Source organism: Passer montanus, unplaced genomic scaffold (assembly GCF_014805655.1).
Source record: "Passer montanus isolate IOZ18808 unplaced genomic scaffold, ASM1480565v1 scaffold8, whole genome shotgun sequence".
Classification (NCBI taxonomy): Eukaryota; Metazoa; Chordata; class Aves; order Passeriformes; family Passeridae; genus Passer; species Passer montanus.
The window spans coordinates 14113938-14138862 of record NW_024373256.1 but is presented as its reverse complement, the minus strand read 5'-3'; the positions used below and the strand labels follow the sequence as shown (position 1 = coordinate 14138862).

Below are 24925 nucleotides of genomic sequence, written 5' to 3'. Positions count from 1 at the left end.
TGATATGTGCCCCAGGTCTATAAATAGATGGAGAGCTGCAGGCTTGAGCTGTGCTGCTGCAGAGGCCAGGGGATTTTTGCTTGGGGTTACCAAACATTCCCTTGCTTGTTTGTGGTTTAGAACCATCATTTCCGAGGCTGCTGTATTCCAGTTGAATTGGAATTCAAAAGGATTTTGCCATGGAAGCTTTATGTGACTTCACTGTTTGTGTTTTCTCCTTTTTTTTTTTTTTTCTGCCCCAACAGACAAGAATTTTGCAGGTTTCTAAAGGAAGCCAATTCAACACAATAATTAATTTGCTGTGATGTATAGCTCTAGTGGGAAGTTTCCAGAGGCACATATGGAGAGTGAGAATGAGAACCACTTTTCATTAAACTGTGGTCTGGCCTCTCCTCCAGCCTGGAAATGTGGAGTGCAGCACTTGCTAAGAGCTTTGTGTTCTCCTGAGCTGGAGGTGGGTGGCTGTGTGAGTACGCTCTGCCTCCTGTGCAGGAGGGATCAAATCTGCATGGCAGAGCCAGAGCTGGCAGAGCTGTTCCCAGATTTTTTTTTTAATTCAATATGCTGCATATTTTTTATTCATTATGTTAACTCAGAAGAGCTGTTGAGAGTGTGCAAGCTAAGGACTTGTTAGATGATGAGAGAAAAATTAGTGTATTTGGCAGAAGTGAAGTGTTGGAGACAATTTGGGTTTTGAGTATCCAGGAGGTGGCTGAAACTGCTGCTGGCAGAGGTGAAGCAGACTTTAAACTGCTCATCTCTTTTCCAAGCTCTCTCTTCCTGGAAAACTATTGATTCCCCTTGCATTTCAAGATTAGCACCTCACAGTATCAGTACTGTTGTCCTGCTTTAAATTTAAATGAGAGGGAGAGATAAAAATAACCCCTTTGACATTTCACATGGATACTTTTCAGCTGTAACCTTCATGCTTTGAGTCAGGTGAACCAGTTCATCTCTGGAGTCTTTCTCCTTTCAACAACAGGACCTGAAAATTGGATTTCCCACTGTGAATCAGGAGCTCTTGCCCCACGCAGGCATCTCACTGGTGGTGCATAAATGCAATCCCAGTATATGTGATCAGTGTTTTCCAAGGCCGTGTGAGGTTATGATGGAAATTCCTCAGAACAGAGTATGAATTTCTCATTTCTAACCTACTTGTTGTTTCTGAAGAAACAGCAATAAGAATGATGAAAGGAAAATGTTGACATGTCAACTGAAAGGAATTAATATTTACCTGAATTCAAAAAATTCACCTAATATGACCTTTCTCTGGGAAAATTAGAATATGAAATAGAATTTTAAAGTCAAGTGTGACAAAAACGTGGAAAACTTCTACTTGCCTATGTGTTCTGCTGCATCAGTGACAATGTAAACCAGACAGGCACACAGCAGATCTTGGAGGCAAATCTAACTTTTCCTTTAGTTTTCTATGTGGCAGCCATTTGATTTCCATTTGGTTTGGTTAACAGCATAATACAGGCTGTTGAGGGACCTCTGAATGTGCCTTGTCCAAACTGGGGCTCAGCAGAGGTTTGGAGCTGGGTTTTAGGGATTTCTCCCACTGTAACTTGTCTTCATCACATCCTGTCCTGGTGCTGTGCTCCTCTGTGGGGAGCCTGGCTCTCCTCCTGCCCTGTTAGGTGGTTGTAGCTTTCTCCTCTCAAAGCTCCCAAACCCCAGCTCTGTCCCCTGATCATCTGAGGTTCTCCTCTCTGGTGTCCCTCTGGTGTCACCCGGTGCATCTCTGGGGAGCCCAGAGCTGGAGGTGTTTTCCAGGTGCTGTTTTGAGTGCTCACTGGGATGCTCTCAGGGCTGAGGTCTCTCTGAAGAGCAGCCTGGTCTGTTGACTTCTCCCAGCTTGTCATTGTGTCCTGTCCCCCCCAGTTTGGTATTGGCTGTGAACATGTGGTGACGTGAAGATGTCACCTTACTCAGACTGAGATCTGCAAACTGAACTCATTCTGTGTGGCAAGGAGCCAGAACAAACCTGTGTGCAGAACTTGGTGACAAAAACTCCATTTGAGAGACCCCAGTGCTTCACCTCATCAGCTTCAAGCAAACAGAGCTTTGTAAATCACAGCAGAAAGAGGAGGGGAGGTGCCAGACCTTGCTCTCAGATCTTGCTTTCAGGCTGACACAGCCACAAGGAGAGAGGATCCCTTTCTCCACAACCACTGAGGCTCCTCTCTGTGGAGGCAAAACGGTGGGAGAGGCTGAGAGAGAAAATCAGCCTCCTTCCTGCAGATTGCACTGAGGATTTTAGCTGCTTTGGGAAGACTTGTGCTCATCCTTAGCATAGATTTTGGTTTATCCCCTCTTTTTCAGGAGAAACATTTCAAAATGTAATTACAAGATGGATTCCATCTCTTCTCATTGGAGTGAAACAGAGGGTGCACAGGTGATCCATCTGCTCACACACAGAAGCAGAGGGAGGGAGGGAAAGGAGCACCTTTTGTTTTCATTTCCAGCCAGGGGTTCCTGTGGCAGCCCCAGCTGGGATGTGTGTTCTCAGCTGGGCCCATCCCTGGGTGCACGAGGAGTTACTGGCCATGGAGAGGGTCCAGGAGCAGCACAGCTTTCACCCAAAATAACAGCTTCAGGATTCAGTCAGCACAGCTACATTTTATTTTTCACTATCTTTTTTTTTTCCCCCCAGGCTTCTGTGCTTGCTGGTTTGCCTGGGAGAGAAAGTGCAGCTTCCCTGGATGCATGCACAATCCAGGTCCAGCAGAAAAGATAAATGCTTTGCTTGTGCTGTGGTGCTAATGGGAGAGCAGACTTCAAATAATCAGTTTTCCTCTAAAGTAAACAACTTCTATGCTTCTGACAGAAAAGATGAAAAGCACACCTCCTTTTAAAACCAGACCTTGCTCCTTAACACTGTGGCAGCTTTATAAATAAAAAAAGAAAATTAAAACTACTGTATAGGCTTGGTATGAGAAATTCTTTCTAGGAAACACTGTATGAATTCAATACTCTGTGTATTTCCTGTATTCTGCAACGAGGACACCCAGCTGTAGTGTAGTACCTTGGGTAGATGGCAGTGATTTAGTGGAGCCCTCCAGTAACTACTAAAAAAGCATTTCCTTTCTCACTTCTGAGTTCATACAGTTCCATTCCAGTTTCCCAAGCAAAGTCTTGCATGAAATTCCAGTGGCATGGATCAATGAGAAATTGAAAAGTCCTTGCTTGGATTAGGAAGCTAACTGGAAAAAAAATAGAATTATGGATTTAGCACCAAGAAAAAAAGAAAGGTAAAGGTTGGGTTTGGTGCGGTGTGGGAAGATAATGCTCTTCATTTTGAAGCTTCATTTCCTAAGAGCCATGAATAGAGGTTTCCAGCCTAGGGAAGAGCCCCAAGTGGAACAAACCCCATTGTATTGGGGTTTTTTTTAATTTCCCCCCATTTATGGCAATGTGTATTTCCATGTTTCTGTGTATCATAATATATTTATCATTCTGATTTTCTTGGTGTTTCTGAGATACCCTATGATGATGCTTTTTAAGGGAGAAAAATCTCCTGTTTATGACACCCGCAGCACTAACATGTCTTCCTTTATATTGAAGAACTATTTTTACAACGTATTTTTTCATTTATTGAAAAGTGTTAAAATTAGACGAGTTTGTTAACAAAGCTTTTTAGCCTTAATCATTTGGGAGGGTACCTTTTATTTTAACATCAAATTCATCTGTGATTTATGTATTGGTGATTAAGGAAGGAAAGTGTGCGAGAGCAACAAGACAAGTGAAATGAAGTCAGAAATCCACTCAGGAAGGCAAAATGTCCATAAAGAGCTGAGATCTCACTGTACACAACAGTGATGTGAGAACAGACTGGATTTTGGTGTTGGTGCCAAGGAATAGACATACTGACCAAGCTGTGAGCTCACCTGTAAATCATGCACTCTGTTTAAAACCATTCTGTGATATCAGTGTCTTTAATTTCAGTTTCCTTGAGGGAACACATTGCAAATCAAATGGTGATTTTAGCACTGTGATTTTTTTTCTGCTTTTTTGCTTTGCACCTCTGAGGTGTGCAGCTGCCTTGCTGTACTCTAGATAAGCTGTTGCTTCTAAACCAGCAAGAGCTCATACTGGTTATCTCAGGGTCATGCTGAAAAATGTCAAAAGTTGATTATAAAATCTTCCCTTTACATAAAATAGTTTACACAAGTGTGAGGGTAACAAAAAGCATATTCTGTTTCTCATTCAAACAAGTTGTCTCAAATACTTTTGAAAAAAAAATTGCTTGTTATCAGATTAAAAAACCCACACTTTTTAAGATGAGTAAGCTAAAACCACTGTGACTCATCGTGTTTCTGAGAAACCTTGATCCCTAACCTCAGGGAAAGAGTAATCCCACAAAACACTTCATTCTTCATTGAGGAATTTTGTTTTTGAATGCTTAAATCTTCAAATAAGCCATGAAAGACTTCATTAGGCAAGTGATTCTGTGGAAGTTCAAAGGAATTGGGCTATGAAGTTGTCTCTTCCAATTCTAACAGAGTTGTGGCAGCAAATGGCAGCAGCATCAGAGAGGCAAATACAGAGGTTAGGGAAATATTTAGTCTTTGTTGGATTTCTTTCCGTTTTTCTAAGTACAGCCAAGAGCTTTTTTTTTTAATAGAGTTTGATGGGGAAGGGGATTTTTTTTTTTGTTTCTGTGCTTTCACTTGATCTTCATTCTTTAGGTTGTTTTTTAAAGCTTTTTTTTTGCCTAAAGGCTGCAAATAAATAGGTTGTTTTTACAAAAATCTTCTTCTGGAGACCCGTAATCTTTACTTTCCCCAGTGTTTTCTGTACCTCAGAGTGCTTAAGAGTAACTCCACATCCAAATGAGAAGGGATGTGAGTTACACAGGGGCAGCACAGAGCCCCAGAAATCAGGCTGGGGGCACTGATCCCTCACTTCCATGGGTCCCATAAATTCTGTTTCTAGCCCTTGCAGGGCTGCTCTCTTGCTGAGGGCTGCCACCCCCTTTGCAGAGACTGGAAGGAGAGAGCAGATCTCTGTGATGATCTCATGGTTTAGTACTCAGCTTGAACTTCCAGGTGGAGGGTGATGCAGGGATTTGCTTGGACCACAGTAAGTTTGCATACCAGAAACTTTCTGTCAATAAACCTGCCATCATTCAACCATAGAGAAAGCTTCCCTAAGAGTAACTTTTTCCCCATTTCTTTCCAAGATGTGAAGTATTTGGCATGTCAGGAAACTACTGTCTCTTACGTGAGTTTATCAACAGATTACGCAGGGTGGTTCTCTATCTGGCATGCAAGCACAACAGGAACATTATTTATATTGTATTTGTGGAGATTGGAGATGCCTCTTCCTAAGATGGCTGAGTCAGTTCTCCAGTGAGATTAACTGGAGGAGATAGCAGGGCACTGTCTTTGGGTTTGGTTTTTGAGAGGAGATGAGTTTCCGCAGGGAACTATCTATTTATACCAGCTCAGAGCCCACTGATTTTTCACCCCTGTTGTTTTTGCATTCCAGACACATTCCTGCGCTCCCCAGTAATAACTTTTAGCCCGAGGGTTTGAAATGTAATCAGCTAGTTATTAGCACAAAGTCTGAGAATGTTTTTGCAAAGGATGAAGAAATCAAATGTGGGCCATGAGCTGATGGAGGAGCTGGTGGTTGGGGGCTTGTTCTGGTATGAGCTAGGCTGCCAGGACTGGTCCAAGTGCAGAGAATAATAATAGATGATTTATAGAATATTCAAACCTTGGAGAAACAGAAATGCTGATTTTACCCATGTCTGGTTTATGTCACTTGAAGGAGTTCTACTTGTTTGTCTGGTGGTGTTGGTATCTCCTTCCTCTTAAAAATAGGTTTGAGTATCAGCACTGGGCAAAGATTTGCTGCTGGGGAGTATGGGGGTGGACTCATTTCAAAAGAGCAAATAGAACATTTCAGTGGATGTGCATTTAGAGAATGTTTCTTTAACTGCATGTTATTTAATGTCCTTCCCACTGGATGGATTTACTGACATGACGTAATGGTGATCAAGCAAATCTGTTGGGTAGCAAGTGAATCTTGAAATCTCCATATCTGTTTCATTGGGTGTTCCCGTGGATACATGAAAGAATTAATTGCCTATGTTATGTACTTTATGGGCATGAATCATATTCTAATCCATCATGTTATGTTATTTGGTGAAGTACGTGCTGCTCCAGTGATCCAGCATTGGCAGTGAGGACACAGGAGCACAGGTTTAGCTGTGGTCACCACACATGGTTCGAGGCTTGGCACGAGATATCTGTGTAAGCTCTGATGATCCTGAGCCAGGTGTTTGGCTCCTCTGTGCTGGAAGCTTTGAGGGATGGGCTGAAACCCTCTACAGCTACTTGTGTGACAGAGAATTTGTTTTCTGTCCTTGCAGTTTTGGGGGTGGGGAGTGGCATCACCCTTTTTGCCCATCATATTGTTTTCCAGAAATAAGAGATGCAGTGAACTCCATTGGACAGTGATCCAGTGGGAGAGAGCAGTCCTAGAAGATGTCCTAGAAGGTCAAGGCCACGATGGAACTGGTCTAGTGAAGAAGTCCCTGGTCGTGGCAGGAGGGTATTGGAACTACATGGTTTTTAAGGTGCCTTCCAACCCAAACCATTCCACAACTCCTGATTCTTGGTTGCAGTGCTTTCCTGACTCTTTGGAGTTTGGGTGCTTTGGCACACCTAGAGGCCACAGCCTGAGGAGCACAAGGTAGAAACCACTGGAGTTTGAATGAGCTGTTGGACAAGACTCTTCCAGTAAAGAGCTGGCCATGGCTTTCCCATCACACTGCCAAGCCAAGAGCACGGTGTCCTTTTCACCAGGTGACAGGGCTGTCCTGCAGCCAGCCGTCACAGCAGCCCCATGGCCCTGAGGGCCTGCTCCATGTGTAGCACCACATGATCCATCTCCAGGATGGGTTTAGTGTCACCTGGGTGAAAGAGATCCATGCTGGGGATGCAGCCTGGCGTGTGAAACAGCGGCTGCCGTGCGGAGAGGAGGGGACGCTTCCAATGTGGCCTGTCAGGACTGGAGGTTGCCTCAGTGTTGTTCACTGAGGAAATGGAAGGAATTTCAGAAACGTTTTGACTGTGTAAATAAACATAGTTCTGGCAACATTTCCTTTTTAACCTTGGTTTTGGGCTTTCAAATGGTTTTTATTTTGGGGAATGATTATTTGTTTACAATTTTACCTAAGGAGGGGAATAAACTGAAAAGCTGATCCTCTGCTTGGGGGAGACACAACACTCAAGTAGCTGTTCTGAAAAGAGCATTGGCTCTGAAATTACTCTTATTTTGAGCTAGAAACACTGCAAGTACTCAGTGGCTGAAGCTTGCCAGTTAAAGTACAGCTGTATAGTGATACATACTTAGGTGGTGGCAGCTCTTGGGAGTTTCTTCTTCACCACCTCACCAGTGTTTATACCACTGTGAGATATTGTTATTCCGAAGTGCCTCCTGCAGCAGTTTTATTTGCATTAGCTTTATTTTTCAGTACTGAATTAGTAACCATTTAAAACTGTCAACCACATGTAAACAAGCGGTGTGTAAGTTATGAATAACAACTTACCTGGAATTACAACTGCCTGTTTGGATTGCACAAGGCTCGGCGCTGGGGGAGTTGTGAAATGACTGAATTCACTCCTGCAACATTATTTCTGTTTGTCTGGGTTCTTGCAGCCAATTTGAATAAATACCCTGGTGCTCGCATGATTCCCTCAGCCAGCAGTCCTGGGGGGGGGATTGCTGGCTTCCCAAGTGTTGGAATATGTGTGCTCAACTCCAGCCCATGTGATGAGCAACATTTTTTGCAGGCTCTGTCAAAACTGTGCTTGCTCACTGTGTAACTTGTCAGTTCTGACCAAAGATCTTGGATGGGTGAAGAAATACCATTATTAACTGGTCTAATAGTAAAATGTGTTGAACAAGTATTTGGTATCAACATTAACTCTTCAAACTGTGCTGGTGGGCTCTGATGGCAGGTGGAAAAATGATCGTGGAATCATGGAATGGTTTGGGTTGGAAGGGACCTTAAAGCTCATCTTGTTCCCCAAATATGCCATGGGCGGGGACGTCTGTCACTATCCCAGGTTGCTCCAAGCCCTGTCCAGCCTGGCCTTGGCCACTTTCAGGGATCCAGGGGTAGCCCAGGCCTCCCCGCCCTCGTAGGGAACAATTTCTTCTCAATAACCCATCTAACCCTGCCCTTCTGTGACAGGGGGAGGCCGTTCCTCCTTGTCCTGTCGCTCCAGGCCCTTGTCCAAAGTCTCTCTCAACTTCCTTGCAGGTTCCCTTCAGGTCCTGGAAGGCCACAGTTAGGTCACCCCAAAGGTTCTCTTCTCCAGGCTGAACAATCTCAATTCCCCCAGGCTTTCCTCAAAGCAGAGCTGCTCCATCCCTGTGATCACCTCGGTGACCTCCTCAGGACTCACTCCCCACAGGTCCTTCCTGTGCTGGGGACCCCAGATACCCTTTTTCTTTGCTTGGAGCACTGATACACAGACATACACAACTTTAAAAAAAAACCCCTTTTTAAAATGTAGGAATTATCTAAGATATGCAGATTTACTTCTTTTAATTTGATCCCTTAAGGGCAAATCTTTTATGTTCTCTGAGTATGTCTTAAGGCTAATCAAGCTAACGAATTGTTCTTCAGGGTAACAAGATGGAAGGTACTTGTGTTCCCCATGCAGAGCCCACCAGCTTTGCACAGGGATTTTAGCTGATTTGGGTTTTACTTCCCTCTGAACCCCTGGAGCACGAGGGCACTGCCAGCCTGTGGGCTTGCCCTGCTCCCTAAAAACGCTGATTAAGCATGTCACATCCAGCTACCTGCATTATGCAAGAGGGAAAGAATTTGCCTGATCGTAGTCCTGTCAACACAAAGAGATTGCAGCAGTGTAACAAAACAGGCTGCTGAAGTCTTGTTTAAATTGAATCTGGATTCTATTAAAAAGTGTTAGTCCAGGGAGCCACAATAGCTCACTCGGTTACCATGGGCCAAGCAGGCTCCAGTTGCATCAGACTATTGTTTTTTATTGGAGTCCTCTCTTCCATCCTGCACGTTTGTTATTCATTAATTCTAAAATATCAATCAAAAAGATAGGTGGCATCCTCTGGTCCCAAGTGGAATTTTCCTGGGTGGGATTTCTAATAAGCTTCTAACTGCTTTCACTGTGGCCTCGCCTTTTTAGTTTAAAATGAATAATTTTCCATTCTTGAGAGCCTGCAGCTAAGAAAACTTGTACCTAGAGCCTCTCTTTTACTTCTTTTTAGTTCTGCCTGTGTGTAGAAGAGGCTGGTGCAGCCATCCATAGTTCCTGAGGTATGCCAGCTACTGTGTGGGAAGAAAATGTAATATATATGATGTCTTTCTGGGATGTTTGTGGCTTTGTATAATTGTCCTGTCTAGAGCAGTGGAATTTTTGTTGAGAAATCCTTATCTGTCTATAGATCTCTGGTTTATAACGCTGCTGTTTAAATAGACTGTTTGAAGTCCTTGCCTTGGAGATATCTCCTGTGCTGTGGTAAGATTGCTTGTTTCCCTCCCACAGTAGTTTTAGGTTGGAAATGCTTTTTTGTTTATAATAAAAGGAAGTTTTGAAAAGTATATTCGACATATCCCAAAGGATTGCTGCACTCTTTGGGCGATGTAGAATGTCAGAACTTTCCACGTGTGCAAATTCACCAGGGAAACCTAGAGAGATCCTGCCCAAAAGCTTGGATTGAAGAGGCCATACAGAAAGCTTTTCCCAAGGGCTTCCTCTGTCATCCTGCTGGCTTCCATGCTGTTGCCATGCAGCAGGAATATCAGGTATGGACAGGGATGTGTGTAATGGATTTGTGTTAGGGAAGAGCTCCAGGGGCTGATCTGTGCCCTGTGTTTGACATTGTGGGGCTCTTGGGGTTGGTTATGGCCTTGGCCATCTGGTTTTGGGCTCTGAGGTACCCTCCTGTCAATGATGAGGGGGGAGACAAAACTCCAAACCCACATTTGCATCCTGAGCAAGAAGCTGGAAGAAAAAGCCTCTCTGTAATGTCTTCAAAAGACTTCACAGTGCTGTGACCTTATAATTTTCCTTGAAGCCCAGCATCCTGAGCCTGCCCAAACAGGCATGTTGTGTGTCTGAAGTGTATTTCCACCTGCTTTACATCACTGCAGCCACAGGCACAGGATGGAGCTCTCCATCCCCCAGCTCCCAGGGTGCAGGGAGCTGGGCAGTGCTGGACAGGGGCTGGACACTCACTGGGGCTCAGGCTCTCCATCTCCATCCCTGCTGCTCCTTGCTGCTGCTCTTCCACCTCTGCACTGGCACCTCATTCCCAACCAGCAGTGAAGCAAATGATGCATTCTGAATGGGCTGTGTCTTTATTAGATTCAGCTCTAATTCATTATCATTTCTGTTTCCAGAAAAAGTATTTTGTGGGGGGAATAGAATAATTTTTGAATTTGGAACCCCCTGCAAGTGCCATGCCCTCACGCACTTGGGTGACTTGTGCCTTGGCCACCTGCATTGTTCAAACATTTCTGGTTCTCTTAGCATGCTTATTCCTTTTTAGGTGTTAAAATTAACACAGAGGGCAAAGGGATTGTCAATGAATGTGAAAAATAATGTCAATAAAATAATAGCAGATGCCTTTTCAGGCGTGGCATTGCATCATGGAATTTGTTTTTGTGACCCAGACTGCAGGAGAGTTTACAGGATGACTGAGCAGTGTCACTAAAAGCCAGACAGTATTTTTACCAGTTAATCCCCAATATCCTAGAGCTGGAATTAGGGCCTCTTTCAAGCTTTAAATGTAGAAACACGATATATCTCCTAGGTTTTGTGAGGAACCCTTAGGACAGAATCTCTGCAGCCTGTTAGTAAATTTGCTGGACTTCAAGCTTCCCTTGCCCTTGGCAAGACTGCAGAATCCCAGGTTACCTTTCCTTAAACCTGCTTTTCTCTGCTATTAAGGTGACAAGCTGTGAGCTGTACTGAGGTGAAAAAAGGAGTTAAAACCCCAGAGTCACTGCAGAGAATGGGCTCATCTGCTGTTCACTCTCAGGCCGTGGTCAGAGGCACTTGGGCACCAGCAGAGCTGGGGGAGCTGAACGTAAATAAGGGCAGTCATAAAGCCCAGTGCAGGGATCAGTCTCTCTTCAGCCTGCCTTTCACTTGCCAGGAGAGTTTAAATAAATACATATATATATATTCCTGAGCCAGCAGTGGCAGCTGGACCGGTGTGTTTGAGCTGCATGTCTGTGCTGGGTTTGCCCAGGCCTTTTTCTGCTGTGTTTTTCCTTTGGCTGGGTTATTTTATCTCACCCAGGTGAGAAGAAGATAAAAGAGACTGAACAAGGATGGATTACCAGCCTGCAACTTCCTTTCTGCAGCTTAGCTATAAATGTAAATTGTGGGTTTGGGTCCAGAGTTCCCCACTTAAAACTGGCAGATGTTGAATACCAAAATTACACATGTGTTGTTTATCAGCATTTTCCAAACCCACTATTGTCTGTTAGAGGATCAAAAGATCAAAAATAAGTACTTTGCTAAAGAAAGGGGGCATAAGGAAAACAGCAGTTTACCATAATGCAGAAGATGCCTCTGGTTTCTCTGGCTCTTGCAGCTCTTCCTTGGAGATTATGAGGATAGGTTTGGGGCTTTGGCTTTTTTGAGTTTCTTTTGTCTTTCCAGTCTATAAAGTTCTGTTTCTTATTATCGTTGTTTCTGCTTTCCAGAGACCTAAGATAGCAAGTTGGCTCAGAAATTCTCTTTCTCATTTTAGCCACAGGAAATGTTGCTCCATACATTCAAAGTGCTTTTCCAGGTAGGCTTGTTTGGAATCCGAGTGTTTTGGGTTACATGCTTTTGTTGCACTGAGCTGGAAGTGGTTTCTGTGGCTTAGAGGGAGGGACTCACTTCATTGCTTTGCAGGTTGGGGGAAATAAATTCAATTTTTTATAGAGTCATTCAGTGTCCTTTTGTGCAGTGTGAGCGACACAAAGCCTGCTGTATAAAAGACAGTGGTGTGATTCTGGATTCCAGCTTCATCGCTGAAATATCTGCAGATAAAAAGCTGGAATTCACTTAGGGATATTTTTAGGGCTTTAAAATAGAAAAAAAAAACCAACTTATGAATTTTTTTTCCATGTCATTCTGCACAGCCTTCATCAGAGCAGTCAGATGCATTGTGTTTACCTTTACTGTTGCTTCCCCAACTGTTTTTCAAGAATGGATGTGATGATGTGGGGTCTTTAGGGTGCATTTGATCTGGAAGTGTTCAGTGAACTGCTGTGTGTGATGTTACACACACCCCATTGGGCAGGAGGAGTAGGAAATGGTAAGCATTTTATGGGGTTATAAGAATTAACATAAAGGTCTTCATTAATTGTTTGTGTGTGGGAAATAAATTCCTAGAAAATTTTTAAATCTTGACAGAAGGCTCACATAGTTTGCATTTATGTGTAAACTTTGAGATTAGAAATGTTGACTGAGAAATGCTATAGAGTAAGATAGACATTGTTGAGAGAGAAATAGAACTAGAAACAAGTTTCAAAAAATAGCCTTAGGAAAGAACCGGAATACTTTAGAGAAATAGAACGATAAAATATATAATAAAATAATTACATATATATATAATAAAGACATAAAATATAATGACTACTATATATATAGTACGTAAATATATACAGGTTTGGCAACTGTTGAACTTTAAGAATGAGGGAGAATATTTGCTGCTGGAAATCATCTTTAGATTCAGCAGCAGCTTGGACCCAAAGGATACTGAAGCTCCTGGGCTGGTGATTGTGCTGTGTTATTTCATGCATGGACATTAGGTTAGTGCCTGAAAAATCATTTGAGCTTTGATAAGGGAAAAAAACCAAACCAACCAGCACAGAAAAGTCAGATGCCCAAAAAAGACTGCAATTAGAAGGAAATACATTGGTGGGATTTTTTTAGTTACTATTTGCCAGTCATGTTACATTCCAGAAATCACAGTTAATAATTTATTTTGCAGAGCAAGTCAGTCTAATGAAATTGTGTAGCAACACCTTTTATTGTGTGAGGAAACCTCACCATAGGTCTGTGTTTCCTTTCCCTAGAGTTGCAGTGCCTGAATATCAGTATTTTCACTCCCAGGTTTTTGTTAAAGTGCAAAGATGTCTTTAAAAGGCATGGAGAAAACTTTTTGTTGTTTTTCTAAAAAGAGAAAGCAAAAAGCTGATGGATTACAGAGAAGCAGAACCCAGAAATGAGTTACCCATCAGTTCAGAAAGGAGCTCAGACCTGAGATATGATTAAATGGTTAAAGCATGGAAACTGCAAAGGAAATGTTGGAAAATGAAACAGTGAAAGAGCAGCATTAATATAAAGCTGTTTGGTCAAAGGGGCTGTAGTCAATACAATTTGGATTTTATTACGTCGATATAAGGAATATTGATGTAATAAAATAGCACAGAGGGCTGTGTACTGGCAGGCATTTAATCAGAAAAGGATGCTCACCTGTTAAACAACCCACACTGCAGCTAAAAAGGTGAAGTGATCCATGGAGGGAGGAGCAGGGATATTTTGATTAAATGAATCCTTAAGGCTGTGACTGAAATGTTGTCATTGTTTTTTAGTGTCTCTTCAAATCAGTGCTGAGAAGGGTTTCAAAAGAATTTGAATTTCCTTATACAGAGACATGAGAAGTGTAAAAATGTTTGCCAGAGAAAGAAATTTTCCTGTGTGCTATCAACAAGGGGTAAAAAGTTTCAGTTCCAAACAGTTGAAGCATCAAAAATTGAAACTTGAATATTTTGTCCAAGAATTTCTTATCAGTATTTGTGTTAATCCCTCATTTCCTGTAGGAAAAGACATCTTGTCCTAAACAGATGCATGGAGGGATGTCCTCTCCTAATGTAAAAATTAGATTAGATTGGAATAAGAGCAACTTCTGACCTGAAGTCGTGAGGGTAAATGAGCTGAAAGGAAGGAATAAATGACTGAATTAAGGAAGGATCAGAACATCTTTCCTCTCCCTTTCCCTGTTCCTTCCTGCCCAGTAACTTCCCACAGATTACCTGGGATGCTTTTCCTCTGCAGGCCCTGCTGGGGATGGGGATCCCTCCTCAGGGAATGCTCAGGGCTCCTTGGGGATGGCAGGAGGGAGCTCCTGGATCCCCTCTGCCCGCAGCCACCGCCTTTTCTCACGCCACCACAACCTGGGGGAGGCCTGGGATGTTTACACACAGCCTTATTTATAATAACTCCTCTTTGGTTTTGTGCAGACGGGAAAGAGTTTGTGTGTGAGCACATGCATGTGATTTTTTTGTTGTTATTAGGAGTGGGTTTTAGTGGTTGGGGTGGGTTTTCTGGTTTTATAAGAGAAATGCCAGGGATCAAAGAAAGGCGATCTGAAGGAAGGAGCCGAGTACAGAGACTCACTAATGCTTCTAAAATTCCACAGTAGTAGGACTAAGAAACCCACAGTCGTTCTATGAAGATCTCATCTGTTATTATTTTGTCAAAAATACGCTTTGCAAACACTGCCATGTCAATATTCAAAGTAGATGACTTCAAGAAATGAGTGTTTTGGCTCAGTGTGCAGGAGCTGTTATTCTTTATAATGCTTGCAGGATCTCAGACCTTGAAGAGCAGTGAAAGGAATGGTTTGTGTTCCTCAGAGAAACACGAGAGAGCTCATTTTTTTTCTCAGGGCAGAAAACATTACCGTGTTAAGTTGGTTTATTGGGGTTGTTGCAGCCTGTTCCCTGTCTTTGCTTCCAAGAACCACCTCTGGAAAAAGCAGAATTGCAGGTTAAAACTTGCCAGAGGACAGATTTGCTATCAGGCACTTTGAGGTTGTGCTTCAGCATTTATTTTGGATAAATTTCAGGGAAGGAAGTGAGTACAAGATTGATCTTGGCCTTTATAAATAGCACTACAAGCACCTCATATCATTTTCTGCATTGCCATGTCTTGAGTTACTTCGTTGCGCAGCAACACAGACCAAAAATTGCATTTTCACATAAAATAGCAGCTCCTCTATTTATTCATTCCTTATTGTCATGTTACTTAATTGATTTAAACGTGCTGGTGTGGATGTTTTTCACTCCCTGAATGCTTGTGTGGAAAATGACAGTGTTGGTTGTACTAATTCCCTGGAAATGTCAAAGGAGGAAGAACACTGTTCTCAAATGATGCATTTTAGTTACACCAGTACAGTTCCACTCAACTAATGACCCTTTTTTGTACAAAATGTCTCAGACTCAGCCTAGGAGGTGCTTTGTGAAGTGTCACAGAGTTCCAAGGACCCCTGAAGCAAATGGAGTTTTTCCATCATAAGGATTTAATAACAAACAAAGCATTAGCTAGGCTACGTTAGTAAAGTTTTGTAAAGATGAAAGGTTTTTGCACCTCTCCTTTTCCAAACCTTTACAAAAATAACCTTTCTCTCCTCCTAGCTCTCTTGTTGGCTCCATGCAGAACACATGCAGGATATTGGTTTTTCTGTGTCCCAATTCAAATTACCCCTTTGGAGTAACACTCCTTATGCAGGGATGTGCTGGGGCTGGGGAGCACGAGGAGGGAATAAAGAGATTTTTAGAGTCCTTGGTGCCAACAACCAGGCATTTTGGCCACCTTTAAAGCTTGGAGAACAGAGTGGCTGCTGTGGGCTGGTGAGTTTGCCAGGGATGGAGAGGACAAGGTGAGGGATGGGGCCAAGGAGCTGATGTTTCAGGCTGGGGCAAGGCTGGATTTTGCTTTCCCAAATCCATTTGCAGTGTCTGGTGTTGTAGCCTTTCCCCCTTTTCCTCAGTGTGGAGCTCAAACTGGAGATAATTTTACTGCATGCAACAAGATTGACAAAATAATTTTCCTGCACAGCACAGTAAGACATAAAAAGTGCCTTTTCAAAAGTACAATAAACAAAGAAAAGATGTTTGTGTAGGAAAAAAATTGGAGGAATAATAGGAGTAGAGAAATTACTGCTGTTGCTTTAAGGTAGCTTTTAAAAATAGGAGTAGTCAGTTAATGCTCCAGCCTTTACAACAGTAAACATATAATTGTGAACTGATTGTGGTGAATTCCTCAAACAACAGCCCCCATCAGCAGAAGTCTGAAGGAGAGAGCCCGACATCTGGAAGCCAGCAGCAGTCAGGATTTTATTAAGCAGCACTGCCAAATAAAATCTGAGCGCAGCTATAAATGATATAAAAATAAAGATTGGCTGTGGCGTAGCATCTCGAGATGGCAGCAAGTGCGCCCGGGTTTGGAGCAGCACAGCTTTCCCAGCAGCTTTGGAGCCCCAGGGGGACATGGTGGGTAGGGATGTGCCTTCCTGTGCTGCTTGTCATGTTCAGGAGCTGAAGCTGCGAGTGGAATAAAGAGAGAAACTGCACATTTGCTCTTAATGTGCCTGAATTATTTTTATTGGAAAGGTTTTGGCCACGCACAGTCTGTGTTGTGTATGACAGACCTAAAGCAAGGTTTATGGAATATGATTTTCTGTCTGTGAAGGAGGTTTTGAGAGAGTGACCTTATCAGAGGGAGCAGGAACCTGCCCCTTCCTCAGGCTGCAACTTGACACATTTATTTGCAGCGCTCACCCTGTGCACGGAGCCAGTTGGATGGGTCGATGGCTGTGACAGCCGTGTCTGGCTGCTCTGGGAGCCAAGTCTCAGGGTTAGGGAGGGGATGCAGAGCTGACCCAGGTGGGACCCAGCAGCCATCCCAGGAGCCTGGGGCAGGGAGGGTTTGGGGCAGCATTCCCTGGAAATGTGGGCTCTGGCACCACAGAAAAACGAGCGCTTTGCCCCTCTGCACACCGGTGTCCTCCACTCATTTTGGGGGACACTGGTGCCCCTCGGTGCTGAGCAGGACATGGCCCATCCAGTGGCAATGAAATGAACTCCTGTGAATTCAGCAAGCTGTGATTGAGAGCTCCTTCTCAGGCTTTGTGTCTAGAAATAGCCCGGAACACCAGAGCGCAAAGTTCAAGGATGTAAAAGAAGTGCTATGTTAAATGAAATTCCGATCTTTCATTTTTTGAACAGGTTTTTGATACAGCTCAGCTTGATACAACCTGCTATTTACCAGCCTGGCCTTTAATATTGGATCTGCTTTCCAATTATGCTTCAATTCATACACCAGTTGCAGAGGGCGTGTGTGGGTGTACGTGCGAGAGAGGGAGATTGATTTTGTTCTTTAAAAATGTGAAGTCTGCACTAACTATGAAAACCCATCAGAATTTCTAGCACTTAAATGCCATTTCCTTTCTCAATGTGCTACCAGCACTAAGTAATGTTCACGACATCTCTCTGGCAAGTGAAGGGGTACATGCTGCTTTTTCAGAAGTCGAATATTAATACAGATATCAGTGAAAACCAGGCTGCAGATCCTTTCCAGAAGTAAAGAGTTAAAGTGAAAGCTCAAATTACGACTTAGAAGCAAATACATAAGGTCTTAGCTGTGTTTTTCAGAAGAACATGAGTGAGAATGGAATAAAGAGAGTACATGTTGCTGTGTGCCGGAGTCACCTCCTGTGTCTGGAACAGCAGATTTGGGGAACCCTTTTTGCCACCACTTTGCACAGAACATATTTGTATTCCTGGTCGTTTTTCCCAGCCACTGTCTTTTTGCGTGCTCTGTTCCCGAGCCTTGGCAGTGCCTTGGTAGTCACTGTGTCTGAGAAGCCCAAAGGAGTGTTCTCTCTGCCTGTCTGTGGTTCTGACTGGTCATTTCTATTTCCTGTAGGTTTAAAGACCTATCTGATCTCAGGTCAGAAGGTGAAGGAGCCCCAGTGCAGCTGTTCTCAAGCGTTGCTTCCTGGCCTGGAGTCTGCAGACGGAGCCAGGACGCCGGGGACGTCGTCGGCCGAGAACTCCAGCGACCTGACCAAGACAGCCAAACAGGTGGAAAAGCCCAAGGTGAGTTGTCCTCTCAAAGCCCAGCAGCACAGATCTCAAAGCAGGGCTGGGGAAACCTTATGGGCTTGTTTATGCACTGCTTTGCATATTTACATATGTATGGATGTGTGTACATAGAGTGACAGAACAGAGTTTGAGGGAGGAAAAATTTACCAAGTCAAATGCCTCGCTCCCCACTTGGCAAACAATCCCTAAAATAAGGTGAGCACTTCTCAAAGGTGGTTTCAAATAAATATTCCTATTTGTATTTTGGGATTGAGAGGTCAGTGATGCTTTTTCAATGGTCTGGATTTTATAGGGGGGGAAAGGATATGATTTATGCAGCTACTGCAACTTCTGGGATTTTCTGCTTTTGCTGCTTCTGCCGTTCCTCTGTCGTGAAGGTCATGTACCTGTGAGCCTTTCCATGAGTATTGAACCCCACAAAAGATAATTGGATTGTTTTTGTGATGGGAGAAAATGCTCTGGTGGGTTGGGAGATTGGTTTATCTACTTGCTCTAGAAACCTATATCTGGAGCTGAGGGCAATGATTTGTATGGATTCAGCTTGGAGGAACGATGACACTTTGTTATGTTCACACCTCTCACAAGATCTCTTGACAAGGAAATCTGTGAAACAATGTGTATTGCTTCAGAGCTTTGCTGTTACTCTCCATCTTCCATCTCAGAACAGATTTCCCAAACAACAGATGTCTATTCTCTCTTTTCATTTGTGCTAAGAATTCCTTCTCCTGAGCTGCCTGAGGTGGGCACAAATGTCAGAGCTAGGGGTGGCCATCTGCAGGTCCCTGTCCTTGCACTTCAGTGTGGTCAGTCTCCTCAACTCAGGTTTGAGACTCAGCTGACAGAGTTGATGTGGGGATAATTTTCATGCTACTTCATTTTTACTGCTTCTCATTTTTTCTGGATTAGGAGAGCATGAGTAGGGCACCTTTACCCTGCCTCTGCTCCCAGTTTTAGGATTTGAAGAAAAACCCTGGATTACAGGTGAAATCAGCTGGAGGGCTGACCCAAAGAGAGGGTCCAAAGTTGAGTGAGCTCCTTAGAGAGCAGGCCAGGCCTGTTTAACCAGAGAAGGGAGCTGTAGCCATCTTTATCCCTCCCCAGAATGTGCACTGAGTAACTTGGATGTTTGACAGCATCCAAGTTACTGGTGATATGTTGCTATTCCTTTTCCTGGGTAAGAAAGAATATATTTGGCATCCTACTGGCACCAGCTTTCCAGCTCCTTCTTGCCTTTCAGTGAAAGCAATGGCAAATAAGGCAGAAAAATACATCTTAGGGCTGGGGGGAGCTGTACAGATAAATGTGTGAGTGCTGCCCAGGCTGTGGTTGTGCAGAGGTCCAGGTGTGGCAGTGACAGAAACTCCTTCACTTCAAGCAGTGAAGGAAGAGGAATGTGCCAAGTGGAGCAGGATTGCTGAGCTGCCTGTGTGGAGCAGAAGGGACAGAGGAGGGATGAAGCCAAGCAGTGAAGCTGTGGCTGCTGTTCTGAGAGACAGTGAGGATGCCTTGGCATGTCAGACAGCAGAGGAGGCTGTGACTGAGGACTGAACCTGCAGTGAAGGGTGGGACTGATCCCCCTGCAGCTGGGCTTGGTAACATTGTTATGTACAAACTTGGGCTGGTTCTTGATAAAATTAGGTGCAAAATGAGGTCTGTGGTTGAGGATCAGCTCTGTTATGTGTTTTCTGAAATGTGGGGTGATTTACCTTGCACAAGGGCAGGTACAGCTGCACCACTCTTCCTGAGCAGCTGGGGTGTGATGTGGAATGTGCTGCTGCCCCACCACGCTTTGTCCCTGATTTTCTGCTCTAGGACTATTGCTGGGTGTGAATTGCTATTTAGAATATCCTGAGTGGAAGGGATTCACAAGGATCGTCAGAGTCCAGCTCCTGGCCCTTGAGATGTTTCATTGCTGAGTGAAAGTCTGTAAAGTGCAAAAGTACCAGCATGACTGTGAGTGTGAGAAGGAGAAACTAAAAGAAGCTGCTCAGAAAAGCATCTCAGACAATGCCAGCCCAGACTGTGCCTTGGCTACCCTGTTGTGCTCCAGCTGCTGCAGAGTTGGTGTCTGGAGGTGCCTGCTTTTACTCAGCACCCTCAGCACTGCAGCTCTGGCCAGGGATGTCCTAAGTGGCCTCACAGCTGTGATTCTTGAGCCTGCCTTGCCCCGTGCTCTGCAGGGAGTTCTGGAGGAGCCCAAGCCCAGGTTTCCCTGTGGCTGTGTGAGCACTGCCTTCACCTGTTCTGTGGCTGTCGTGGCAGCACAGCAGTGTGGAGCATCCCTGCCTCTCCCAGCACAGCCAGGTCTGGGATTCCTGACTCCACAGCATGCTCTTGAGGGTAATGTGCAGCAGCCTTCTCTCTGCTGGGCACAATCACAGCATCATGGCATGGTTTGGAAGGACCTTAAAGCCCATCTGCTTTTCCATGCCGTGGAAGGGACACCTTCCACTGTCCCAGGTTGCTCCAAACCCCATCCAGCCTGGCCTTGGACAATTCCAGGGATGGGGCAGGCACCACCTCACTGGGCAAACCTGTGCCAGTGTTTCACCACTCCCATTGTAAAAAATTTCTTCATTGTATTGAATTTAAATTTCCTCTCTTTTACTTTAAGTATGTATGTATGTTAAAAAACCCCCACAAGGTATGACTGCAGTTTGATCAGAGATCATGCACAATTTTTGAAAAGGAGTGGGTTTCTTTTTTACAGCTTTTGGATTTTTCGTGAGGGTTTTTTTAAAGCCTTCAGCTTGCTGGTAGGGTCTGGAGATAATAATTTGCAAAAGAATCATGACTTACATGCCGACTGTTTTAAATACAAAGCTGTAAATGGTGTCAGTGTAGGAGGAGATGACTCCAGCTCTGCAAAAGAGACTTAAGTAGGAGAGGCAAAATTACAGGCGAGTTGAAATATTTTTATTTTAAAGGGAATAAGTGGCTATATTGGATGCAAAGGATGACTTTCACATTTTGGGCTTGAAGGGATGTTCTAGGGGACAAGATCTGTAAAGGAAAGTCAGGAGGGAGAATGCAACAGTAATTGATCCATGAAAGGACTTGTATTTCCTCCTCTGGTGTATCTGTAGTTCATTTAACTGCAAACCTTGTTGCAGTTTGAATGTCAATAAGATGTGTTTACATTACTGAAATGGTGAACACAGAGGGTAAAACCTCTGAGTAAATCTGTAATAGCAGGTGGGTTTTTGAATGAAAACACTCTACCCTGCTTAAGTGGTTTTGGTATCAGTTTATCTTCCCTATCATCTTTTATGACATGCCTCACTTGACAGGGAATCATAAGCTGTTGTAAAAATGTTTTAATGATTGCTTGGTATGAAAACAGAAAGTCCTTTGCTTGTCTTAGTGTTTGCTGGAAGTGCATTAATGTTTTATTCATGGCACTGAGGTCACAGCACACAGAGCCTGTGAATGCCTGCAATAGAGAAGGAAGTTAATGATGTTGACTTGAACACATGGGGAAAGTCAGAGGAACTTCTGCCTCTTCTCAAAGGTCAGGCTGCTTTTCCAAGCCCTTTGTCTTCTGGTTTAACGCTGGGAGCTGAGTGTTGGAGGTGGTCTTGCTAATTTATTCACAGAATGAAACAGGGAGTGGTTGCTTCTTTTCTTGTTAGAGGTATTTGGTTTTTGTCACTATTACCTGACTTTTGCCATGGATAAATTTAAATCTGACTCCTAGAGGGTTAGTTAGGAAGGCTTGATAGCCCACTGCCAGTTTGTTTTTTAGACCATCTAGTAATGCCTACCACCAAGAGGCCAAGACATTTGTGATAGTCAGAGATTATTTTTAAACAAAACCATTTGAGAACCAACTCCACAGTTTCTTCAGCTGTGTTGGTATTTGTTCAGACTGCACAGATTCAGAACTGGATGTAAATTGTTTATCTGATGCCAGCTTAGGAAGCTCAGAGTAGTTTCAGTGCCCAGCCTGGACTGTGTCCCTGAGGAGCAGCAGACAGGACGATCTGCTGGCTGCTGAGGAGGCTCCAGGTCCTGCATGAAAGCCTTTGAGAGGTGTTGGTGAGTGGTTAGATGTCACAGGGAGAGTGGGCTGGGAGAAACATCTGAAAATTAAACATGCTGGGTGTTTTCAGATGGGACATCAGAGGTGGAAAGTTAGTTCTGAAAAGATTTAACATGCTGGTCTCTGAAATGGGGAGGGAACCTGAAGGCAGAAGTTGGGGGTTTGGACTAGAGGGGCTTGAATGTGTCCAGAACAAACAGACAAAATTAAATGGGATGTTGAGTTTGTGACAAAAGGCTCAAATTCTTGCTGGAAAACTTACTGTGGTGTTTAGTAGCAGACTTTGGTGATCCTGGTCACCCTGAGCATCTCCAGAGCAGAGGAGCTGCCAGAACTGCTCAGGGTCCCTCTGAGCAGGATCGTGCCTCAGCCTGCCAGCACTGGAGAAGAGAGTGAAGAACTTGGAAGATGCAGTTCCAGGCTTAATTCCCCTGAAGAAGATTGCATTTTAACTTGAAGGAAGTAGCTTGTTTTAAAAGCTCAAGTGCAGCATTTTAGGTTGCTTCCAAAATGCACAACCTGAAACTGGTACAAACCCTGATGGTTTTGCTTTCCTTGTTCCCTGTGACATTTGCTGGTGTTTGGATCCAACAAAAAAGCCTGAGCTCCCCTCCCCTGTCTTAGGGCTCTGTATGAAAAAGCATTTTCCTTTATTCATTTCAGATTTGTTGCTTTCCATTTCCCTGGACTGTTCATAATGCATCATGGTGTTTCATGTTTTTTCTGGATTTTGCTGCATTTTGTGCTGTCTTCTCTCCTAATGGCATTCAGATCCCTTCACAGGCAGGTTTCACCCAGGGAAATTGCACTTCTCCTACTAAAGAGTGTTTTATTCCTCTTGGGGAAGTCCTTTGCCTGTGAACAGCGATTACAGTGTGCCTGTGATCTTACACTAGTGAAGCTTCCCTGCATTAGATTTAGCTTCAGCAAACAGCAAATCTGTGATTTATTTTTGAAATGGTGCATTGTGTTCCAGTCAAATTTTGCTCCCTGCCTCCCATTCTGTAGCTTTGTTTATCTTTGAACCGTGCTGCAAGTATACAAGTGGACTGAATTACAAATTGCATCATACTACAAGGACACCAGAACATTCCTGGCTAAAATTCTTTTGTCTCATTTCAGCCTTGCCCTTCATGTAGTACCACCCTTGCTCCCCACTGCGATGTCAGCATAGATGAAGGAGCTATCCAAAATGGTTGTCAGGATGAGCATAAAAACAGTACAAAGGTAATTGAAGTATTTCTCACTTCCCTTTTTCCCTTATTTTTCTGCTTCTCCCAGCTTTCTTATTTTTGCACCACTATTCCTCTATCCGAGCTCTTAAACAGCAGAACTGATTCTGATTTTTTGATTTGTGTTCAAAAATTTAGTTGAGTCCCCCGTCCCAATTCTCAAAATTTTTAACAATTTTGTGGGCTCAGCTTGATCCTGAGAAGGACCTCAAATTTGGACTCTTTAAACTATGCTGGTGGTAGCCAGAGAGGGAGGCCCAAGGAGCACTCCCACACTCCCCACCCTCACACCAGCGGGCTGGGTCACCTCACCACGAGTTCTGTGTCTCGCCAGCAGCTCCTGCATCACCACTCTGAGACGAGGCCGTTCCTGTTCACACACAGAATTCACAGCTTTAAGTCAGATTGCATCCTTTCCTGACCTACAGAGACAGCCTCTGTGGTATTCCTCGTGCTGCTTCCACGCTTGTTTCCTTGCCTGTTGCTTTTATATTCTCACTGAAGCCACCTCATTCCTGTGCCATGCCACACTGCCTGTTTGTTGTCCTGTGTGTGGCCTTTGCAGCCTCTCTGCTGTGCCTGTCACCTCTCACTCCTCCCTGAATGTTAAGATGAATGCAGACTGAGGAGCAGTGCTCATTACCTGGTTGTTATATATTCAAATAAATCCAGTGTTTTCCCTCCCTGGGGAGAATCACTTCATAGACATGCTCTGAGACAGTGATCTTGTTCTTCATGTCTGTCTTACAGCTCTTCTTGCCAGTAAAGCTGACTGAAAAGCTTGCCAGCATTGTTGCCACTGCTGAGCCACTGCATTAGTCTGTGATTGTCCCTCTCTTGACATGTTGTCTCATGCTGAAGCTGTAAGCTCAGGAGCAGGGCCTGCCTTACTGGGCTCCAGGGGTGTGTTACACAGCACTTCTGTGCCAGAGTTCCAGGAAACAGCCTAAGAAAAGAATAAAATCATGATCCCTTGAGCCCTGAGGGAGGTGTCAGCAGGGACTTGTCTCAAACCAGCTTGAGATCTCTGAGACAGAGAACATGTGGGAGATCTGCCTGGGCTGCCAAGATGGTAGGCAGGAGATGCTTCTTCCCCAGGTGGCCTCTGCCCACGTGCAGGGATCTCCAAGAACCGACTGAGGAGGGATTGACTGTCCTTAGGTGCCAGCTGCCTGGTGTAAGCTGCTTCCTACTGTAGCTGCATGGGCTTCATGTGTGTGAATCAGCAAGTCATCTGACCTTCCTTGGAGGAGATTTGTACACAGAGTTGAGGCAGAGGTCTGTAATTGCACTGGAGGAGTTCCAGTGGAGCCCCCTCTTGTCCTTCTTGGGTTTGGTTCAGTTTTTGCTCAGGCAAAAATGGGAGCTGTGTCATGGCTGTCAGTAAGTCTGGGATGCCTGTGCAGCTGAAAGCTCAGAGAACAGCCACATCCACAGGGTTGCTGTGGCATTTGGTTCCCAAGACTTCCTTGCAGCCTCAGCTCTCTGGGGAAGAAGAGACGTAAGCTCCCTCTACCCATCTCTGTTCCCTTCCCACAGCACATGCTGCACTCAAATCCCCTGTCTTTAGGGAATGTTAATGATGTTTAATCATATCCTTGGACTTGCATGGCTCCCAACAGCTTCTGGAGCCTCCTTGTCTCTTGATGAGAGGAAACACCACACCAAGCCTCCAAGTTCTCAGGGAAACCCTACAGCCTGTTGCCTTCAGAAGTCCCAGAAACGTTGGAGCTATCAACATTTAATAAATAG

The 24925-nt window shown here is 44.2% G+C and overlaps 1 protein-coding gene across 2 annotated transcripts in view; it reads left to right on the top strand.

The window, feature by feature from the left end:
* The window catches only part of ADCY9 (adenylate cyclase 9), an 83013-nt gene that overhangs the window by 26751 nt on the left and 31337 nt on the right, over window positions 1–24925 (top strand). Inside the window, exons 2-3 of one of the 2 annotated variants that reach the window (XM_039731990.1) lie at window positions 17721–17893; window positions 23064–23168. In XM_039731990.1, coding sequence (XP_039587924.1) covers window positions 17721–17893; window positions 23064–23168 — 278 coding nt within the window. The remainder of the gene's footprint in view (window positions 1–17720; window positions 17894–23063; window positions 23169–24925) is intronic. The other variant, XM_039731991.1, reaches the window with a different exon arrangement.